The 23,813-nt window shown below is 38.1% G+C and overlaps 1 protein-coding gene across 5 annotated transcripts in view; it reads right to left on the reverse strand.

The window, feature by feature from the left end:
* The window catches only part of Bach1 (BTB domain and CNC homolog 1), a 41,904-nt gene extending 18,154 nt beyond the window's left edge, over positions 1-23,750 (reverse strand). For 2 of the 5 annotated variants that reach the window (XM_010608586.2, XM_010608589.3), the window contains exons 1-2: positions 8,811-8,900; positions 494-787 (exon numbers count right to left, since the gene is read on the reverse strand). In XM_010608586.2, coding sequence (XP_010606888.1) covers positions 494-727 — 234 coding nt within the window. In that variant the 5' untranslated portion in view covers positions 728-787; positions 8,811-8,900. Of the gene's footprint in view, positions 1-493; positions 788-8,810; positions 8,901-14,497; positions 14,518-22,997; positions 23,285-23,702 lie in introns of those variants that run through there. The other 3 variants (XM_033768174.1, XM_019205184.2, XM_010608587.3) reach the window with 3 other exon arrangements.
* Between the last annotated feature and the right edge of the window lie 63 nt (positions 23,751-23,813).

Genomic DNA, 23,813 nt, shown 5'->3' on the forward strand with positions numbered 1-23,813 from the left:
AAAAAAAAAAAAAAAAAAAAAAAAAAAAGGATCCAAATGTACAATAGATAATGTGAAATAGGAAGAAAAGGTGAAAAGGGAAAGGGGAAGGGGAAGTGGGAGGGGTAGGGGAAAGAAAAGAAGATAAAGGAATAAATATGAGAAAACATGGAAACAAAATCTTTATACATAGGGAAGGGGTAGAAGGAGTGAAGGGAGGGCAGGGGAATGGGGAAAAAAATTGAGAAACAAGATACATCATGTAAAGGTACAAGTTCCCAAAGGTGAATATAACTGTATTGTATACCTAAAATGTACCACTAAACTTTATCAAAGGAAAAAAAACATTAATCACTTTTGATGTAAATGTAACCACAAAGAAATGGATTGCTGCAGAAATTAAGAAATGTTCCTTGGCCACTTGACCAGAAAACTGCTTCATTTCTAATTCTGTAAACCATAAAAATGTTTGAACAAAGTTAAATTACAATCACAAGAAACATGGACCTCTCACCTCTTCTGGGAGAGTAATGCTGAGCTCTGCATCAGACTGGCCTATGATCCTCGAGTGGAAGTAACTGCTACACGCTGCCAGCACCGAGCGGTGGGCGCGGAACCGCTGGCCCTCCACCAAGACAGTGATGTCACACAGCACATCCTTCTTCCGCTGCTCATTGAGGCTGAGCAAGATGTTGGTGCTGTGCACCGAAGACTCATAGGCAAACACTGCGTTCTCACTCAGAGACATCCTGCACAGGAAGTGGTGTCGGGAAGTGCAGTGGAAAGCATGCTTCTAATTATCGGCAACCTGTGAAGACACATGTAAGATTTCACTTGAATAAAATCTTGTCTCAGAACGGCTTTTCTCATCATCCGCTTGTTACTTTTTAATTAAGATTTTTTTTTTTGGCTTATGTCTTGTACTGAGTACTCTAAAGAGAACAGTACACAGTATATTAATTACTGTTACTCTATAATTTTGTCAGGAAATTGTTTTAATTTTTCACAAAATAGAAAAAATAGTCATGTCATTACACAACATTCAACACACAAAAATCAGAGCATTCCTATGTACCAATGAACCCACTGAGAGAGCAATCAGGAAAATAATTCCATTCACAGTAGCTTCAAAAAAATCAAATATCTAGGACTCATGCAAGGAGATAAAAGACTTCTGCAACAAAAATTACAGAAAACTGAAGAAACTAAAAGACATCAGAAAATGGAGACTTCCCATATTATTATTGTGAAAATGGCAGTATTACCAAAAGTGATCCACCAATTCCATGCAATCTCTATTAAAATACCAAAAACATTCTTCACAGAACTAGGAAAAGCAATCCTACATTCCCATGGAATCAGAAAATAACCAAAATAGCCCTGAGCACACTTGAGCAGAAGAATAATGTTGGAAGCACAACGCAGTGCAACATTATACTAAAAAGTCACAGTAGCAAAAACAACATGGTACTGCTACAGAAGCAGAAAAGAGACCAACAGAACAGAAGATGTAGAAACAAACATACATCCATCTCCATTTTGTTTTTAACAAACTGGTCAAAACATTTACTGGAGAAAACACAGCCTCTTTGACAAACAGTGCTGAGAAAACTGGATATCCACTTGGAAAAGACTGAAACTAGATCTATATTTCCCACCCTGTATCAAAATCAAAACAAAACGTATTTAAAAACTAGATACAAAATCACAAACTTTGAAACTGCTGGAAGGAAATGTAGAAGAAACACTTGAAGCCATAGGCAAAGACTTCCTGAAGAGGACTCTAACAGCACAGGAGATAAGGTCAAGAATAAACAAATGGGACATCAAATTAAAAGGCTCTGCAAAGCAAAATAAACTAAAGAGTAAAGAAACAACTTACACAAAGAGAGAAAATCTTTGCTAGCTACTCTTCCATTAGAGGATTAATCTCGGGAATTTATAAAGAATTAAAAATAACCTAATTAAAAAAGGAGCAAATGAACTGAACAGCATGTCTCAAAGAAAGTACAAATGGCCAAGAAGTATATGAAAAAAATGCTCAACACTTTTAGCCATTGCAAAAAAGTAAATAACTACTCTGAGATTTCATTTTGCCCCAGTCAGAATGGCTATCATAAAGAGTAAGAAATTAGAGTCATTCATAGGAAAATGGGTACATATTGAGGATAATATTGAGGATATACTCCTAAGTGAAATAAACAAGTCACACATGTACAAATAACGAATAGTTTCTCTGGTGTGAAAACCTATAACGGTACATAAGCTCCTAATGATATAATGGACAATGCGAAATAGAAAAAAAAGGGCTAAAGGTGTAGGAGAAGTGGGAAGGGTAGGGGAAAGGCAATAAGGGAAAAGAAAAAAAAAACATGAAAAAAATGGAAATAAAGTATTTGTAAATAGGGAAGGGAGGAGGGGGTGAAGGGAGGGCAGGGATAAGGGGAAAAAATGAGAACCAAGACCTGTCACGTAAAGGTACAAGATCCCAATGATGAATGTAAGTGTACTGTATACCTAAAATGTACCAATAAACTCAATGAGGGAAAAAAAGAATACAAAATCCAATGAACACTGGCATGGACAAGGGGAAAAATAAACCCTCCTACATTGTTGGTAGGAATATAAACTAGTAGTATAACTACTACAGAAATCAGTATGGAAATTTCTTTAAAAAAATCTAAAAGTAGAAATGCCATTTGATCTAGCCATATCCCCCCCCAAAAAAATAAGGACAGCTTACTATAGTGATACATGTACATCCCTATTTATAGGAGCACAAATCACAGCTAAGCTGTGGAAACAGCCTAGGTGCCCATCAATGCATGAGTGGATTTTTTTAAAATGTAGTATTTACAAAAATAGGAATATTAGTTAGTCATAGAGAAGAATGAAACTGTGTCATTTACAGGAAAATGAATGGAACTAAAGAACAAAAATAATCCAGATTCGCCGAAATAAACAAAAGATGACAGCAAACTCAAAAACAGACTTGTGTAGAGGTGAAAGAAATGGGTGGGGTAGGTAATGGGACTGAAAATGTGCAAGACATTTTTAATGCATATATTAATTTCCCAAAACTTTATGTATATTACTAGCATGTTCTAATAAAAATATTTTTAAAGACCAAGTGTCAATATAAATTAGAATACACACTCATCACTGAAACAAAAATGAAAACAAAAGCCTCCAGAAGAACAACCTAGATTTACTCAATTTACCTCAAACTCAGTTCTAAGCAGCAGTTTTTCTAACTAATTTTATGGAGTTTTGGGGGGATAGAAAGGAAGAACTTTTTGAACCAAGGATTTCTTGGCTCTCTGAAAATGAAAGCAGTTCACCTAAGAAAACACTATGAGCAGATAAGACAGGGCCAGGAATTTTGGGGTGGCATCCCAACCCTGGACTTTAAGATACTTAATGGGTAGGGAAGTCAGGTTGCACTTTGGGAGGGAACTAATGGGCATGCCCAACTTTCCAGTCATGGACAGGTGGCAGGAAGCCTCGCTCCGTGCTTCAATCAGGCGGACACTATTCTACATACACAAGGTAGAGTTCTTCAAGCACCAGAAGAAAATGGCTCACATTTGTCAGCTCACATCTTAGTAATTAGTCGTTTACATACAGCAAGTCTTACTTTGCATTACAATAGGTAGGTAATACTACTTTATCAACAATACTGATTTACCACAGGTAGAAACTCCTAGTTTTCGCAAAATGTTAAAATAAAGTTATTAAAAATACATTTTTAAAATGCATGCTAAAATGTATTAGCCTCCACTCTCAAATTACATAAACATACACATGTATTTTTTGCCAGTATTGTATATGTATATATCTACATACTTCATGACTGTTATGACTGTTAATAATATATAAGTCTAGAACACATGAAATTTGAAAGAAAGAGGTTAAAAGAGAAGATATATCGAATATTTTCTTCTGGTGGCCCATGGTGTGAGGTGTACAGCTCCAAGTGGGGTACACACTGTGACAATCACACAGGTAAATTCCTCACCCATACACCCCCTTACTGTATCACATCCGAGTCACTCCCTTCTGAAACACAAGACACCCTCTAATGGTCAGCTGAGTGAGTGAGAGAAGGTCACTCTTTTCAGATTGACAAAAATGAAAGGAGAAAAATGAATGACTGAGGTTCACAGAAACCAGCCTCAGATCATGGGCAGGTTCCACCTCACAGACAGGCTGTTGCAAATGCATGCGATGCATCTATAAACTCTCTTTTACTTAGTGTTTATTTTTAAAGTCCTCAATATAGCTGAAATGCTAAGCTCCTCAAAAGTAGTCAATGAAAGTAAAATATCTCGCCATGTGGTTAACCTTTACCTAGGTTAAGGATCATAGCCTATCATTTTACTGACTCAGCACATCACATGAAATCACTGTAACTTCAAAATTAAATATAAGAACAAACTCAACTTTTGGGTTATGCTTCTCCAATGAAGTAAGTTCCTATTAGCAATTACTATTTGTAATTGAGTTATTAACACAAGGAATTAGTGTTACAAGCCAGACTCACAGCCATGCCCTGCCCTCCTATGCGCCTGCACCCAGGTCCCGGCTTCTTCCTTCCTGCCGTCTGATTTATGGACCTTTGAAAGTATAATGTTACAACTCCTCATTCTGAACATAGCACAGCCTGGAGACAAGAAGGGGAATCCACAACAACAATTTTTTTTACTGCTCCATTATTCTACTTCCAGTTAGTATTTGCTAAGTGGACAATATAAAGACCCTGCAGTAGTGTGGACAGCAGATATTACTAAAGGATTTATGCTTGAGAATAGGGAAATGAGCCTCATACAGAAATGAGCCAGATCTGAGCTGCAGAAAGATGCCTCTAGACCTTGAATACCTAAATCCTGTTTGAATTCCAAGCTGACTCCAGCAAAACAGCTCTGTCCCTTCCCTAGAGCCGCAGGTGGTTCTCCACCATGCATTTGTGGCCTTCTGCTTTTCATCCTGCCTCCAGCTGAGCCACTCACTAGCTGCCTCAAATTCCAAGGGTCCACAGACTCATTCAGGCAGTTTTCAGGGACAGGTCATGGCTTCCTGGCCAACTTACAGATGCTTGCTGCCCTTTGGCAAGGCACATCTCAAGCTCTAACAGCTGCAGCTGAGACATGCTAGAGAACTCAGTAGTAGAACAGCCACCCAGTCCTCTAAGGAGGATCAGTCTCCTGTTAAGTGGTCTGGACACAGCACACACCATGAATGATGCTACTCACATCAGAAACCTAGAACTCCTGACATCTCCCACAGCCAAGCTCATACATCTGATTCCTTACCATGTCCTGCAGTCCAACGGCACTGCCACAACACTAACCTAAGCTATCAGCCCCTGCCTGCAAAACTGCTGTGCAAAAATGCAAATGCATAGTCATAAAATAAAAACACGAAACAAAGTTTCACATATCAGTATTTTATCTTTACCATTTATCAAGTATTCTAACATCTTCTAGAAAAATGATCCTAGTTGTGATCTATTCAATTTCAAGACCACTAATGGATCCTTGCTCCACATACTGAAAGCAGGCCAGTGGCTAAAAGCTTAGTGTTTAGAATTTTATGCTGTCTGGACTCAAATCCCAGCTCTGACACTTAATAATTATATGACTTTGGCCAAGTTGCTTAACCTTGGCTATGTTTCAGTCCCCTCATCTGTAAAAAGTTTCAATGAGATAACCAGGAAAGTGGGTTTAGTACCAGTGCCTGGTGCACATCAAGCAAAAATTAATATTGCCTAATTATGATGATGACGATGATAATAACCAAGGCCTTATTATATCCCTTAAATCCCTGTTGATTTCCTCTATTGTATTCTCTGTACCAGCGATTTCTCCCTTGCTGAAAACCTTTCATTATCTTTCAAATATCCTGAAAATCACTTCAAAATCCTCAACATATCCTTAAGAGCTATGGAGTCCACTTCCCACCTACCCGTCGACCCTGTCTCAGACCACACCATCTCCCCCTCTTGCTGCTCTCCAGTCCCCCGCCCTTCCTTCCAGCCCCAAAGGCACCAAGCTCCAACTATCCCACACCTCCACACAGGCGCTGCCTGCTCCATGGACTTCTACTCTTCAGCTGGTTCACTCCTCACCTTCCAGGTCTCGGCTTAAATACACAACCTTGTCTGGTTTATTCTCTCCCATATCCCGAGTACAGTACATCAGCAAGTACCTGGCCCTACACAGACACAGTACCTGCCGCTGTACAAATGACTTGGAATTTTTAATACAGATCCAAAACCCAAGTCATCTACATCTCCTTCCAAACACAGGCCAGTCAGCCACTGCTGTGTGAATGGAAATGCCACTGAGCCAAAGCACACAGAAAGAAGGTCTTAGATGGGTTTTCCAGAGGACTGAAGGGCACACAGGAGCCTGGATCACTCCTGCGGAGCCACAAACATACTGGCCAGACACCTGTCTTAAGAGCAAGGGCTGGAAACTACAAACACAGCAAATACAAATTACTCATATGAATGCTGACTCCTCTCCCTGGCTTTCTTTAGCGTTGGACACTACAGAAATGTGCTCTGAAAACTTAATTCTCCCAATTCTGAAAACTAAGTGGTCAATAGTCCACTTCATCCAGTAACTTAGCTACAAAATGACCACACTAGATACAAGTAGTACAGTTTCTTCCAACATTCACCCAGGACTTTGTAACTTTTCTCAGACATAAAGTAAAATATAAACACTCCAGTATCTTCCACATATAAAAGTCTATTAATTCATTACAGCCATAGAATCGTTATGTCATGTGAATTTTTTCTACATTCTTGAAAATATTTACTATTGTAATTTAAAAACAAAGGTTTGCCAACCCTAACAAAATACTGATTCATTCATTAATGCTAACAAGAATGAGCACGCATTTTAGAGCTCTTGCACCTCAATTAGGAATAATTTCTGCTCTCTCTTCCTTAGAAGTTTTAATACAGTTGTCACTTGGTTTTGTTTTCAAAATACTGCAGAAAATAAAATACAGTGCCTATATCTTATCATAGTAACTTTACAATTTACTTAAGAAAAAAACTTAAAAATATAAGTTAAACATCTAATCATGGAGCCAATCTACAGTATTTCATAGACTGGAAATTCAGAAGATAACATTACGACGATAAAGTTCTAGGTGTACAAAAGAATTCAAATTTTACTTCCAGTCTCAAAGGACTCTTGTATTTTAATCCTCAATGTAGGAAAAGTACAGTAAACTAACACCAAGTATTTATTTAAAAGAAAAAGGCTATCAGCCAAATTTTTTTATCACCACGGAACAATGATAGATGTTCTTTTTACTATGCTCCAGTTGCCTTGAGAATACAACTAAAAGACAGTGCTACATTCAAGAACATAATCTAGATATGCTCAAAATGTGGAGATGCCTCAAGGTGAAAGATTAACAATGATCACTATAATCAATTTACACAGGAATGTAGACATTTCAGAAAGGTATGGTTACTTACCTGCAGTTGTTTTTAAATCAAAACTTTCTGATCAAATTTCATTTAGCTATAATATATAGTAAAAAAAAAAAAAAGAACTTTCCAAAATGGTTCCTGTCAGTCAAGGATATGTGTGCGTGTGTGTTGTCGTCTACGAGTGGTGACTGTAAGTCAGAAAGGGCACAAACGGGGCATTTATTACAGGCTCTACACAAAAGCAGTGCCTTGGATCTGCAGGCGGGTGGAGTCTTTGGAACCTGCCTTCCCCTCCTCACCTTTTCTCCCTCACTGCTTCCCTCTCTTAGCATCCTTTCCATTACTTTTGCCTCACTCAATTTCAAGGCAGAGTCTTCCAGGGCTGAGAAAACAGGCAAATGCCTCTTACCTGGATATCTTTCTTGGTTCTAGCCTAAACTTCCAAATTCCCTAAGTCAGTTCCTGTTATAATACACTCAATATATGTGGAATGTAAGTGCTCTGAAATTAGGTGAATTTTATCTTCATTTTTTTTCAATGGATGGCAAAGACCCAAGAGTATTCTATGTGTGCCTACAGTCTTTGTCCTTTGGCATTAAGGGCTTTTATTTTTAAAAATATATACTTACTAATTTGAATTCATTTAGAATTCACCCATTTAGAAACAATGTTTTTCAAAGTAGCCTTTTCATCACTCTCAATTTTGGGGAAAAAAAAATCTTTAACTTTAAAAACCCTGGGAATTTAAATAAAGACAGAACAGTAATTTAAGACAGCATTCTTTCCAAAGTCCTAAAACTTGGCTCAACTTCTAGAGAAAATCAGGAAGAATAACTCAGTGACCAAGATTTGTTTTTTTCTTGTAACTTCAGGCTTAAATGTCACAACTATTCAACATCTACATCTGATCATTTCATTGTTTAAAGTTATTTCCCTCAGCCTTAACATTATGACTTGATAAGACACCTTGATATATTTATTTGTAAAAGACTGAATGAGAATAGAAAACAAAAAATGTCTGCACTACGGCATGGAGGAAGTGCCTATGACACCACCAAAAATGACCATTTTGCTTTTAAAGGACTTTTACATTAGGCAAAAAGTGATCGAGTAATTTAGGTTAAAACAATATGTAACTATGCCATAACTTTTAAAAGTGGGGAAAAAAATCACTATTAACTTTTACAACTCAATGTATGCTGTTGGGCTTTTTTCCATTTACTCTTCCTAATGTTAAGAATTACACAGTTAATTCATAGAGAGTTATTAAATTTACTGGTTCTAATTCCATATTTGACATTTTGAAATTTGAAATTAAAGTTAAGCTTAGAAGGGTTTGAATTGTTACAAAGTTTAAATAAGTTGCTTATAGACTCACCTACTTAGGCATCAGAAACAAAAGGTTTTTTTGTTTACTTCCCAAATCAACAAATCCAACTTTGATAATTCTGTGGTAAGTTTCGAAAAGCTAGAAAGAAAATTCAGGAACAAAGAAAAGAAAAAACATAGGAATCAAGCTCTAGAATAAAAACAACCCTAAAGGATCATACCTCTTACTACAAAGATGTTAAGAAACAATGAAGTTTTATTTGTTTAACACACTTGGCAACTACTTATCTAAAAAGGACAGCTTTGTGTCCTTGGTATGAAAATGGAAACAATAACAACTAGACCACACCCACAATGTTTATTTACACCAAATGCTTATTTTCTATCACCCATTTTTTCAGTCACTATTTTTATCAACTTTAAGGTATAATTTATATGGAACATCTATTTACAGTGTACAATTCAATAGGCTTCGACAATTGCACACACATGGGAAACCTCACCACAGTCAGGAGTACAGACATCTCTAGCGAGACTTAAAATTCCACACACTCTGACAATGCTTCTCCTTCCTGATGCACCTGGCTCCCAGTGACCAATGATTTGTTTTATGTTACTACAGAATAATGTGCATTTTATTTTTATGTAAGTGGAATCACAATACTCACTTGGGGTTTCACCCAGCTGAATGATTTCAAAACTGATTTATATTGTGTACATCTGATGTTTGTCCCTCGTTACTGTTGAATAATATTCCATCATACAGATATCCTAGTTTGTTTATCATTTTAAATGTTGATGGACGCCCCCATAATAAAGATGGACTACTGACATTGTTCTCAGTCTGGGGTTATTATAACAGTATCAATGAACATCTGAAATATATTTTATTTTTCTTGAGTAATAAATATATGGAGGAATAGGACCTGAGTGATTGTTATGTTTAACTTTTTAGAAACTGAATAGTTTTCCAAAGCAATTATATCACTGTACAAATCTACCAGCATTGCATGAGAATTCTAGTTGTTCTACTTCTGATTAACCCTTAGCATTGTCCTCTTTTTTGAACCTAGGTATCCTAATAAATGTATAATGGTATTCCACTATGATATTAATTTATACTTCCTGATGACTGGTAATACTGAACATCTTTCTAAGTCCTTATTGGCCATTTTTATTGCTTTTTTAAAGACTATCTACTTGATTCTTCTGGATTTTGTTGCCTTGAGTTAGCAGAGCTAGTAGAATTTTGAGGAGGGTTACAATTAAACTACATATCAACTGGGGGAGAATGAAGAGCTACGAAATTTGAGTCCTCCAATACATGAAGACAGTGTCACTCTCCATTTAGTAGAGCTTTAATTTCTCCAAGCCAGCATTACAGTGAGTTTTCAGTATAGAAGATTTACACACACTTTGTTGCATTTATCCCTAAGTATGTTAAGCTTTTTTGTTGTTCAATAGACCTGAGGTTGTAAAATAAATTTTGCTGCTACTCTATAAATACAAAATTTTTTTAAAAGAATGTGGTTTTTCTATAAAATGGAATACTACTCAGCCATAAAGAATGAGAAATTAGTCATTCATAGGAAAATGGATACCTATTGAGGATATACTCCTAAGTGAAATAAATGTCACACATGTGTAAATACCAAACAGTTTCTCTGGTGTGAAAAACTATAATAGTACATAAGATACTAGTGAGATAATGGACAATGTGAAATAGGAAGAAAAGGGCTAAAGGTGTAGAGAAAGTGGGAAGGGTAGGGGAAAGGAAATAAGGGAAAAGAAAAAAATATGAGAAAATAGAAATAAAATTAACTGTAGAGGGGAGGAGGGGGCGAAGGGAGGGCAGGGACAAGAGGAAAAAATGAGAACCAAGACCTGTCATGTAAAGGTACAAGTTCCCAATAATGGATGTAACTGTACTGTATACCTAAAATGTACCAATAAACTCAAAACAATTAACCATAAACTTGGCAACATTAATTCACTCAGTTCTAACATTTACTTTGTGGATTCCTTAGGACTTTCCGTATTCACGATTATGTCACCCGGAAACAGAACTTTCTTTCCACCTTTATGTGTCATTTCTCTTTCTTCCCTTACTGCATTGGCTGCACAGTGAGTGACTGGGGTGGGCATCTTTATAAGAGAAGTCTTCAGTGTCCTACCTTCAATATAATATAACTGTAGGTTTTCTAAAATGAACTAATTGGCAGAGGGGTAGGTTCAGCAGTTACTACTGCAGTTAACAAAATGTTCTCACGAGAAACTGAGGGGATGGGCAAAAATGAAAATTCCAAAATGTTCTCCAATGAGTGAAATCCTCAAACTGATGGTTGAGCAAGTTACTTCACATCTTATCTGTGACAAGTGCACCTCAACTCCTTGGCAAACCAGGAACAAAACTAGTAATTTTTCTTAAGAGAATCAAATAAATATACATAATGCTTGTGGGACAGCACCTGGCATATAATGAATGCTCAATAAGCATTAGCCATTTCTTAATTTGGTGCAAGAAACATTTTCTGAATGGCAAAAGGAAACACTGAAAGACAAATACAGTTACCTGGTTTTGATAGAAAAATAATGGCAAACTTAGTTATAAAACAGAATGTAAACAGTATCAACTTTGACAAAATAAAAGTAACTTTTACTACATCTATAGTAAAAATCAGTCTTGAAACAATTGCTTTGTTCTAACCTACAGTGAAATTTAACACGGTGTCATTAAACACCAACAATTTGCCTTCCTCAAAAATATATTCCGATCACACTGAAAAAAAGGGAAATAAATCAAAGAAGCCACATGTGGTGAAGGATGACTGTTATTCTGCTACTAAGGAAGCTGAAACAGAAGAGTCACAAGTTTGAGGCCAGCTTGGGCAACCTTGTGAGACACTACCTCAAAAGAACAAAATAAAAAGTGCTAGAGACTTATTTAGCTCAGTGAACAAGCACTCCCAGTTTTACTCCCAGGAAATCAAAAGAAAAGCAAAGAAAAAAATTAAAACTGATAGGCTGGGAGATGGAATCAAAGGAACTAGATGATTTATAATGCACCAAGTCAAAAGATACTGCCTTATACTGAGACTATTAAGCACACACATGCATGCACATGTGCGTGCACACACACAAACACACACACACTCGGAGTTGGAGATCAAGAGCAGAAACAACATTAATATTATGATTATACACACAGGTCAGTGGATGACAGATCAAAACCACTATCCACTGGAACAGTAAATCAACGAAGTCTCGGGTTGATAAACTAAGGTATGAACATTATAGAGACAAAGGTAAATAGGAGAAATGAGTAAACACAGTATATCTAAGAAGTATAATTAGAAATAGGGTGCAGATGAGGTTGTTTTCTGTACTATTTGTAAAAAAACAAGAACATACTGGCTTATTGCTTTGACTAAAAACACGAACAATAAACAAAAGGAATAAAATCTAGTAAATCTAAACTGTTAATAACTTGGTTGTGAGTCAATGCAACTTTTACACATTTTTTTCAAATAGGATAGGTATTTGAAAGAAATATCAAACTAAAATCAGATTTTTGACACTAGGAAATGAGAAAGATAAAATACACAATAAGATTTCTTATTTGGGAAAAATACACTGCATACACTGCTTAATATTCAATATTAACAGAGACACCAATTCAAATAGGTTCTTTAAAAATTTAAGAGTATCTTACAACACATAATCACTAAATCTTGGGAGCAATCTATATGTCTATCAACAGAAGAATAAAGAAAAGATGGTACTTATACACAATGAAGTACTACTGTGACATAAAAAATGATAAACTCAAATCATTTGTAGGGAAACATGCACTTTGAGACCATAATGTTAATGAAATAAATCAGACACACAAGCTTAAATATCACATGGTTTCTCTTACATGAGAAATCCAAAATATGAATAAATTAAACAGCAAATAAAAGATAGATGATAGTAATAGGGAGATAGATCTTTTTGCAAAAGGGAAGGGGACCAAGAGATGGGAGTGGGGGAAAACAAGATGAAAAAAAGAATTAAGATGTGTTAGGAACATGTACCAACTCCCCATTAAGAGAGGTAATTACTGTGTACTGTAAGCATGAATAAAAATTAAAATTTTAAGAAAACAACACTTAAGGGCATCCTTTTAAAAAATGAGCTTGCTGGGCATGGTGCCTCATGCCTGCAATCCTAACACTCAGGAGGCTGAGGCAGGAGGATCGCTGTGAGCTCAAGACCAGCCTGGGATACACAGTGAATTCCAGGTCAGTCTCAACTACATAGTGAGACCCTGTCTCAAACAAAAAAAAAATGAGCTGAACTGTGAAACCACTGGAACATAGGTCTTTACCTTATAGAATCTGATGAAATCTAACGTTCCATCAAGACAAACTCACATAAGGTTTTGAGATTGCCTTAAGATCTAATTGTTTTTTAAAAAGCTAATAAAATTAACAAATTTCTGCAAATTCTCAGCAATAAGAATATGACTATACATACTACAAAACAAAATATACATACTAAAACAAAACATGCTATAACAGCTCCTCTCTTAAAATGTCTTGACCTCCTACAATCGCCCATATACAATTCTCGGCTCCCCCACAGAACTTACAAAAAGAATCATCTCAACATACATTACTTCCAATTCCTCTTCTTCTCAATTAGATTCGTGTCCATTAAAATCAGCCTTTCCCTTCTATTCTAAGGAAACCACATCATGTAATTCAATGGCCTCCACACCACCATCTAATGACAAATCTCATCTTCTTACACAGTATTTTAGCAACATTAAACAATGTGATCATCTCCTCCCTGAAACTTTTTCTTGACTTCCACAATATCACAATCTACTTGGCACAGACCACTAGCATTTTATCATTATTATTGCCATTATTATGCACATGACTGCAAGAAAATTGTATTCTAAAACGTTCTACAAATGGAAGAAAAAGAATTACAAAATGTAAAGTTTTCTCCTTTTAACAATAAAATTCAGACAGCCTAGTAAGTGCAATAAGATTTTTAAAAAGTATTAAAATTGTACAGGTCTACCTAAGAAAAGTGCTAATTTCTACAGTGCTAAGAAATTTCTAATTAAAAGAGCACATTCATCAGAATGACTTACTTTTGTTACAGATAAGGAAAGTGAGAGGGTCAGTAAGCTAAAAGTTGGAAAGATCCAAATACTGTATTTCAATTCATGTTTCATGACTCAAGAGGTATGGAGGAGAGAGGGGCAGGTAACAGTGAAAAGGGATGGACAAAGGAATATAGCGAAATGCGTTAAGTTAGCATTTGGGGAACAGCAAATCTTCCCTTACTGTTCAACATTTGGTGAATTAATTTCCAATCAACACCAGGTGAATTACACAGCCATTTTTATGTCATCAAAGGAAATCTGGCGCTGTATAGCCTGTAGCTACACCCACTACTTGTGGAAAACTGAAGGACAAGTATGTCCCACACCTGCATGTGGCCCTGGGCGGCTGGCAATGAGCCATAAACTTTTGTCTTTATTCTGTGATTTCTTAGTGATAATTTTTGAGGCACTAGGGATTAAATCTGGGGCCTTGTGTATGCTAGGCAGGCGCTCTGTCTGAGCTACATCACATCCTTGAGATACTTTTCACGACTCCAGCAGTGCTGTGCCCAACAGTGCAGGCGACACCAGAACGTGGGGTGAGTCAGGGAACCGTGAGTGCTGCCTCCACCTACCGAGCTGTCTGTCACACAGCTGACCAATGGAGGTGCTCCTCAGACTCAGCAGTGGCAAGTAAACTTCCGTGAGCAGAGGTAAACAGTATCCCAACTATCCACACCTGTGTGTGCCTGTGAAGCCAAGAAGACTTGGAAGTTTTATTTAATTATTGAGTTTATTGGTACATTTTTGGGATACAGTACAATTACATTCATTGTTGGGATCTTGTACCTCTACATGACAGGTTTTGGTTCTCATTTTTTCCCCTTGTTCCTGCCCTCCCTTCACCCCCTCCTCCCCTCCCCATCTACAAACACTTTATTTTTATTAAATGTGGGCTTGTGTTATTCTGTATAAATTATTTTGTAAAATAACTAAAGATAAAACAGAAAAAAAAAAAACTTTTGCTATCTACATAAACTGAACTACGTATTTTATATATGGCCCAAGACAACTCCTTTCCACTCAGTGTGGGCCAGGCCAGCCCAAAGACTGGACCCCCACACTCAGTAACAAAACAGTGCTAGGACAACCTTCATCGAGTTACTTTCAAGGGAACTTCTCCTACCCTCAAAGTTAAATATCTGTTATAGGCCATTTTGTTCCTAAACCAAAAAAAACAAAAAAGAAAAAAAAAACCTATGATCCAAAATATGTATTTCCAACTGACTAAAGATGAAAACTCTGAAACCAGTTCAAGGTCAGAATGACCTCTGCATGTCTAAGAAGTAAAACAGTGTGCAAAGTAACAAAAAAAAACAACAGGATAAAACAAAGAAAAGCACCCTTCAGCTTCCCAATCCTTCCTCATAGGCCAACTCACAACAAATCTGAGACAGAAAAAGGGGAGGATTAATCGCAAAAAGAATTTTAAGTAGTAATTTTAATTAAGTAAAGCAGCAGTTGTGGCAATCAGGACATCACATGACTTACATATTTGAAACTATTTTGATTTACCAAGTATGAAATTCAAATGCTTTATTTAAAATAACCCAATCCATAAGTCCCTGAATGTCACTATAGTGCTACCGTGTTTCATTACACATATTTTACCCTAAAAATTAAGAGGTTACTTTTTATTACTTAACGTGGGAGTAAAAAATAATCATCTCTAACATGGAGATTTCTAATCTACAGACTTTCCACTAACGCTCTCACTAGCTACTTTTCATTATATAATGATCACAAATTAGTCAAGCAATCCTTTGGGGCCTGTAAATAAAGCTGGAATAGAACTCAGCTCAAAGGATGTGCAAAGAACAACTAGGTAGGTAAAGAGTATTACTGCATTTTATCTGAGAGAAAAATATGATAGGACAAGTCTCACAAAATTCTATTTAAAAAAAGTGATACCATGTCAGAGGCCTTCTACAACCCTTTCTCAATTTACTCTTAAAAAGGGTCAACTGTTAGCAATTTATCTCTATTGTATGAATATACAGCACTAAGTGTTTATCTAAGTCCCTGTGTGCCTTTCGCACAACACACAAAGCCTGGGGTTATGAAGAAAGAACAAGAATGCAACATCAAAGTGCTCTGCGGTGACCACAGCTCATGACTTATTTCAAAACTGCCGAAACAGTCAATTTTAGAGGTTCTCACCACAAAATAAAAGTAGGTGAGGCAATGAATATGTCAATTAGCTTGATTTACTTTTTTCACAATGTATACATAAGACATTACATTGTACACAATAAATATATACAATTACTATTCATTAAATAAGTAAATAGATCTTTCTAAGTGCTTTGAAAAGTCCAGGAATGCATCAAGAAGAACACTACATAAACTTAAGGTGGCATTTTCTTGAAATCTCAGAGTACAATTTTTCCTTCTAGGAGGGGAAGGTGTGTTCAGCAAAGAAAATATAAACCCATTTTTATCTCTAATTCAAGATTCTGGATACATACTGGCCATAGTGGCACACATCTGTAATTCCAGCACTTAGAAGGCTGAGACAGGAGGATTGCTGTAAGTTGAGGCCATTGAGTTGATAGAAATGATAGAAGTGAGTTCACCGATAGAAGTGAGTTCAAGGCCAGCCTGGAATACACAGCAAAACCCTGTCTCAAAAATAAAACGAAAAGAATTTGTTTTCTAAACCAAGTTGGGGTGGTGTGGCTGCAACCTTAGCACTCTCGGAGGCTGAGGAAGAGGATCTCAAGTTCAAGCCCAGCCTGGGCAACTTAATGGGACCCTGCCTCAAAATAAAACAAAACAAAACAAAGTAAAAAAATGTTAAAGGGCTGCAAAGGCTCCAAGTTAAGCCTAAATACCAAACACACACACACACACACACACACACACACACACACACACACACACAGAAAAAAAAATACACACACACACACACACACACACACACACACACACACACACACACAGGAAAAAGAAAAATAAGGAAAGAAACAAGCAAACAAACTAGGTTCTAATGAGTGCTGGCCCATCTAGCCAATGAATGGGACACTTTTTGTCTGAGCCAGGCTCTCAGCGAGAGTCAGTAAGCCCTTCAGACTGAGAAAGAGATGTCCTCTCCATGTAGACCTAATCAGAAGCTGCAAGATTTAATTATAAATTCTCCTTTCCCTGAAAGTATTAAGGGAATGACAAAGAAGTTCAGAACTATTTAGAGTACCAAAAGAAATATACAGTTTTCCTTCTATGTGTAATTTCTAATAGGAGAATGGGCACTTTTAATTTTATCTAACTATAAAAATACTATCTGGGGCCGGGGATTTAGCTCAGTGGTTCAGGCCCCTGCCTCACAAGCACAGGGTCCCAAGTTCAACCCCCAGTACGGAAAAAAAAAAAAAAAAAAAAAAAAAAGTACTATCTGATCATACTAGGAAATTATAAAAGGGAGGGTCACCTAAAATTCCAAATCCAAAGACAACCACATTTCCTTTTTCTACTCTGAAATGTGGACCTGTAGACAAGCATAACACTGATGCTCACTCAGCCACATTCACCTTTTGTTTTCCAACCACACTGATAGTTTTCACTTACCTACTCTTTACTTGAGGCTACATTATTTCGGGGGAAGCAGACTCCTCCCCCAATTCAAGATGAATCATGACCCATCTAGGCCAATCAGAGAGGTCCCACTTCCCCCGAACCCTGACTGACTTAGCATGGGCTTCTGTGCATGTTGGAACACTGAGATGAGACAGACAGCAGCATTTATCATCAGGCTCTTAGGGGAAGTTCTTCTCATTGAGAAAGAGACTATCAGGAAAAACAAAAAATGTCTCTGCTTCCAGGAAACTTAGAAACATTTACTGAGACCCATAAACTTGTGGCAGCCAATCACAAAACAAGGGCATTGCCTACATCTGCAACCTTTCCATTGACCAGATTTTTATACACAAACACACACACACACACACACACACACACACACACGCCTTTCCTGACCCAGCTTCTTTGTACTAACGCCCTTCTGTTCTTCACAGCTAATCTTTTCAAAAGAGTTGTCAATACAAGCTTTCTCTGTCAAATTATACATCCATCTGAACATTCCCAAGCCTTTTCTGATTCCCAAAACTTAGGATCCTCATAGTCTATGGTGCTACCGCACATTTTACAAGATGCTAGTACAATTAACACATGCTACAGCAATGATTTACTTACCTATTAGACTGATGCTGCTCAACAGTTCTGTGCTGCCAATATCTAGAAAAGTTCCTGGCATTGAAAGGCATAAATTTTGCCTCATAGTTAAATGTAAACAGCAGTAGGAATGCCATGCATGTTGAAGGGAATTCAGCAACCCACTCTATGATCTACACACGCTAAAAGTTGAATGTGTGTTTGTGTGCAAGTCTGGAGAGAAAAGCAGGGTGCATGGGAACATAAGAGAATAAAGTGCTATGAAACTTACAAAAGCACCTATCTTCCACTCTTCGGGTACTAAGAGAGCTGCTCCAAGTGTACTCAACTGCAGAGTGCCATGCTAGTGTCTGAGCTCCTCTGCTCACTAATAACCCCTGCTGCTAATCTGTCCAGAGGACAAGGACCCAGCCCCCTAGGGACTGGACCAGACAAACCAGGTCAACGGCAAGGGCCATGCCCTTACAGGCAAAACACATTTTGTAAAACTCCAAAGAACTGTACCTAGACCTTGATCGGTACTTGCGACAGTCCTTTACCACACAAAGACAGGAAAGAAAAACCGACAGCCCCGGGATCAACCTCACCTGGCATCTCCTTTGATTTCTCCAGATGAGAGCTGCCACTGTGTATCAACACAGAGCAGGGCTCAGCTTTTTTCTACCTGAAGTCTACTGATAACGTGAAAACAACTACTAAAAGAACCAACAGCGTTTTTCTTACTTCTATTTTAAGTGATGACTCCTAAGTCCAGGAGAGTACCCTGAGCTTTGCTGAGAAAACTCCTTAGAAAACCACAGTAAGTGGACATCAGATACTTCTGAAATGAAGAGGGAGACCTGGGCCAAAACACAACAATTTACATTTTAAAAAATAATTCTTAAATGTAAAATATACAGTAACAAAATTACTTATCTTACCCAAAGCCACTTACTCTGAAGTTACAACCTAATAAATTTACTAAAATGTTAAAAAAAATCTTTCATAACTTTACATTTTATAACCCACTAACTCTTTGAACCGATTTAGCTGACTTCCAAAAGATTCTGGCACACTCTGGAGGAGGAATAGGGCACTGATGATACAAGATACCAGGAAGCAGGGATTCAGGTGGTGGGTCTCCCCACCTCACTGGAACCCGAGGGTGTCAGGCTTCCTTGGGCCAAAAGCGCTTCCCCAGGGAGTCCTTGAGGCTGGCAAGTCAATAAAAAGAAATGAAAAGGGAGACAGGATAGTTCCCTTATCCTGTTATTTAACCCACAGCCTAGAAGGTGGGCTACAAAGCCCAGGCTATAAATCGACTGACAGTATGGCCCTACCAAGGAAAGCAGTTTTTAGGGAAATCCCAATTTAATCCAAGATGAATGAGAAAGTGGAACGCAAATGTCCACTGACTCACCAAAAATACTGAAAATAACCTTACCAAAAGAAACTGAAAATATTCTATTACAAGCCTCTCTTGAACAATGACTGTCCTAAGACATTAAGAAAAAGCATTTAAATTTATTTGTAAATGAATATGGTTTGCACACAGCTTCGGTTTCATTAAGGTAGCATTTTCTAAATTGTACCAATACTGAGAAAGGATCCTACAGCCAGCCCAGTTCACTTCATGCCCACTTGCTCCTATAGCGCTAACAAGCAAGACCCTGGCAAGGGCACTTTCTTTGTTTCTTATGTTTGCCTTGGGGCAATTTTTATTCTATTAATATTTTCTAAACTCTCTCTGATTCTAAATAAAACCAAGGGTCAGGTCTATAAAAATAATGACATTAAAAGTCAAAATGACTGAGTTTCAACTCAGTATACACTTAACAAAACTTAAGAGGAACAATGTTGAGAATCTGCTAAAAAAAAAATTCCCAGTTTTAAAATCCATAGGACCAAAGTTAACCAGAATAACCAGTATAGCAACCAACAGATCACTTAGTAAACAAACACAGCCAAAGCACATGCAGCATGCACAGGAGGGAAAAGAGACAGATAAAAGATCCTCCCCAGAAGGAAATTCACAATGCAGTTGAAAAGATGGTCAATATGTTTGACATGACCCTTCTGAAGTATTAACAGGTACAGCAAACTACAAGACAAATGTATCCACTGTACTCCTATCCACACCATTGATGATCTCTCTATGGCAGGCCACATAAAGAGAACACCGTCCTTCAAAACACCTGGCAGGTAAAGGTACATTCCAAATGTCCTGAATAAACTGGATGGAGTCCAGGAATAAGAATCGCAAAATAAATTCTGTCCGAGTAGTAATAAGAAGGGAGGGAGAGGACAGGTTACTAAACCTGAAGAGCCACAATGCTCTCAACCACAATAAAGAGAAGCAACTATACAGAAAATGGCAAGTATCTGTATTTCTTCAAAAGCAAAAGAAGTCAATTTCAATTACATGGTAGTGACAGAGCATTGTGCGGCAGAGCCCTCTGCTGAGACTGTTAGATTTCTTTAAATAAGAAGCTGCGTCCTGAGCACTTTGCCCTCAGAAGTTCGGGGTGTGTGTGTGTCTGAGATGGTGCTACTGACTTTCCAGCTTGTTCACCTGAGCTGCTCCTCCAGTAGCAGCAACCTGCTGCACCCCTGGGTCTCAGTTTTGGTCAAAATCTATACTTCAGTTCTCTAAAGCTACAAACTATGGCTGTATTAAGTGAGCACTTCTCTGACTCTGGAAAACAGAAAGTAAGACCTAACATGTATTAGTGTTTAATACAGACCCAGTACTATTCTAACCACTTAGCCTGTATTAATGCATTAACCCTTAATGCAATCTATGACACAGATTCGTAACCATCATTCCCAGGATACAGAGGAGACAAGGCACTAGTTACCGAGAAGAACAGCTTGCCTCAGGCTTGGAAGGGGTGACACAGCAAGAACTTGCATTTAAGCAATTCCAACTCCATATCTCCTACTTTTAACTACTGTGCTTACTGCTTCATCTGTACAATGACCAGACCACAAGAGGTTTGTTCTGTTAATGCTGTGCCTTAAATAAGCCAGAAGCCCAGGCTACATGGTGATGTAAATCAATATTTTATCTGCAGTCCTGAAACGTTTACTCTCTCCAAGGGGCCTGGATTCTTGCAAATAGCACTCAATTACCTACACCTCAGACATCTGCAGATTACCTTATTTGGGATATTTTTAAAATCAAAATAATCTCATAAACCATCTGTTCCACCACATAAATCATCCATTTTGTAGAAACCTCAAAAGATGTGGACTTTAGGGTTTGAAGAATTCTCCCAATAAAAGAACACTGAAAAGAGATGATTCCTAAAATATAAGCCTAGGAGAGATCAGCACTGAGAAAAGAATCTTTGACAAATGGTAATTTTAAAGGGCTTTGCCACTGTTATTCTGAGCATCACCTCTCACAATACAAGGGTGTAGAGATTTAACTGAATGGTAAATACTAGCCAATCCTCAGCAGTCCTAGGAGGAGGATTTTCTGAATAAATGCCACTACCCAAGAAGGGATCTGCTGAATGCTATTCTCATTAATTCTCATTAATGGAGTGTAAGCTTGGCAAAAAGAGAGAAAGAGAAAAAGACAAACTAAAAACAGACTTGCAATGAGTAACAGATCAATTTGTAAAGGCATCTGCTATGCTGTGCACACATTACACTCCAGTGTGTAAATTATCTTCAAATGTCTCTCCTACATCTTTTGGCATATCAATGTAATTCAGATGACATACATTAAGCAAATGAACCATTCAGCTTCTCTCCAAATTCACAGCAGGAAGGTATCCAGTGTAACTGTAATTTCATTTCCATCTCTTACTTCAACAATGTATTAAGAAATTTACACTCAAGGAACCTTGAATCTATAACTACTGTACAATATAAAATGGGTAGAATTACGTGGAAAATAAAAATTGAGTAAATTATTAAGAATGCTTTGAAATAATTACAGCTTTTTAACGGAGAAATCAGAAGCATAAAAAAAGAAATTCCAGTTTTTGAAAGTTATTGTTTAACAAACTACATTCCACAATAGAAAAAGGATAAAGTTGGGGGCAAACACCCCTAATTTAAAATATGCATGCACTACTATTAATGTGCATCTTTAAACTTCACATCTTTCTTATTTTAAAGGAAAGTAAAGTTTCAAAATGCAAAGTTTTAACATTTTTTTCCCAGATGAATCATCTTATACCACATCTCTGGAACTCTTAACACCTAAAAAATGTCATGTTTGTTATTCTCTGGTCCCAAACATAAAGCAACAAAAATATCATTATTCCTATTACAGAATGTTTTAAATGAATTACCCTCACTAAAAACTAATCTTTCTTTTGGCCAAAGGGCCAGATCGCTACTTCTACAATTACCATTCCTAAACTTTGCTCGCACTGAGCACTAACAAGCATGTGTTACATGCTCATTTTCTTTCAGCAAAAAGCAATGACACAGGCTAGAAGGTCACTAGCACCATAAACATACTGTTTGCCTTTCAACAGACATTTCCAATCAACCCAATTAAGACCTGCTAGTTCCACCCATATTTTTCTTACCTCCTTCCTGACCCCAGAAACAACTCGCGTATGCATGAAAACCCATGAGCCAATAAAAATGAGAGGTCCCCTTCTGTGTTCTCACAACAAAATTATTATAAAGGACAAATTCAATTCACTTTATGAAATGTTTACACCGCTCAGCAACAAAACCACAAAAAAGAAACAATACACGAGGTTCACTAAGCGTGGTAAATGTTTTTGTTGTAAGTGTTCTCTGTATTACTGTAGCTGTAAATTTCGGTCCCTGTTCTAGCTCTTTCCTCCCCATGAATGTTTTCTCCAGCAGTAGGTCACGAGGCTGCCCTGTGTTTAAACACCACCTCGCTGCTTCTTGGCCACTTCCTAAGAGGGCTTCAGCACGTCAGCCACAGATTACCTGTATCAAAACAGAGAACTGCGGCTGGGTTCCCCCTCAGCCTTCCCCAGCGAGCTCTCTTCGGGTGCTTCTTGGCCTTTTCTAGGGGAGGCATGTGACGAGCAGCGTGTCTGCACAGCTGTTCCTAATTACTTCTGAGGCTGGGCGAATGACTCAGCAACCTAACTTTCGTAAAGAGTCATCCTACTTCGCTGTCCAACCAAAATACTGAGCCAGGGTCAGCCACTTGACAGATAACGCAGGTTACACGGCCGGGCACGGACTACTCCACGCTGACTCACCACGAGGTCCCCCACCCCACCCGCAGGCTTCAACTGTCCAGAGGCAGAAGCCCCAAGTGCCTCCAAGCCCAGCCCACACAACCCTTGCACCACTACCCCAGGACCAGGAAGCAGCAGCAGGCTGACACCTCTTCCCATTTCTCCGCTCGACCGACTGAAGCTCTCAAGCACTCCGCCACCCACACGCCTGGGCTTTCCGCCCTTTATCTTTTCGAGTTGCCTTAAAACGCAAACCCTCTGGGATACAGGGTGTGCAAAAATACAAACAAAGACCCAGCTGCGGCATCTTCCGTGGGTAGAATCCCAGCCCCGATATAATTCTGCGAAAAGAGCAGCATCCTACAAAAGTCTTTGTTCTTCCAAGCATGACGTGGCAGCCTGTTTTTCCCACACACGTTCTTTCACGGTTACTACTCCGCTCTACCTCGGATCAGCCCGAGCGCAACGCCGGGAAGGCTCGCAGCCTAGGAGCGGTCCGAGCGCGCGGTTCCCCTCGATGACAGGAAGCTGCCGGTGCGAAGAAAAAGCCACGGGC

This window comes from Fukomys damarensis, unplaced genomic scaffold (genome assembly GCF_012274545.1).
Source record: "Fukomys damarensis isolate Sample0158 unplaced genomic scaffold, DMR_v1.0_HiC HiC_scaffold_24, whole genome shotgun sequence".
Lineage (NCBI taxonomy): Eukaryota > Metazoa > Chordata > Mammalia > Rodentia > Bathyergidae > Fukomys > Fukomys damarensis.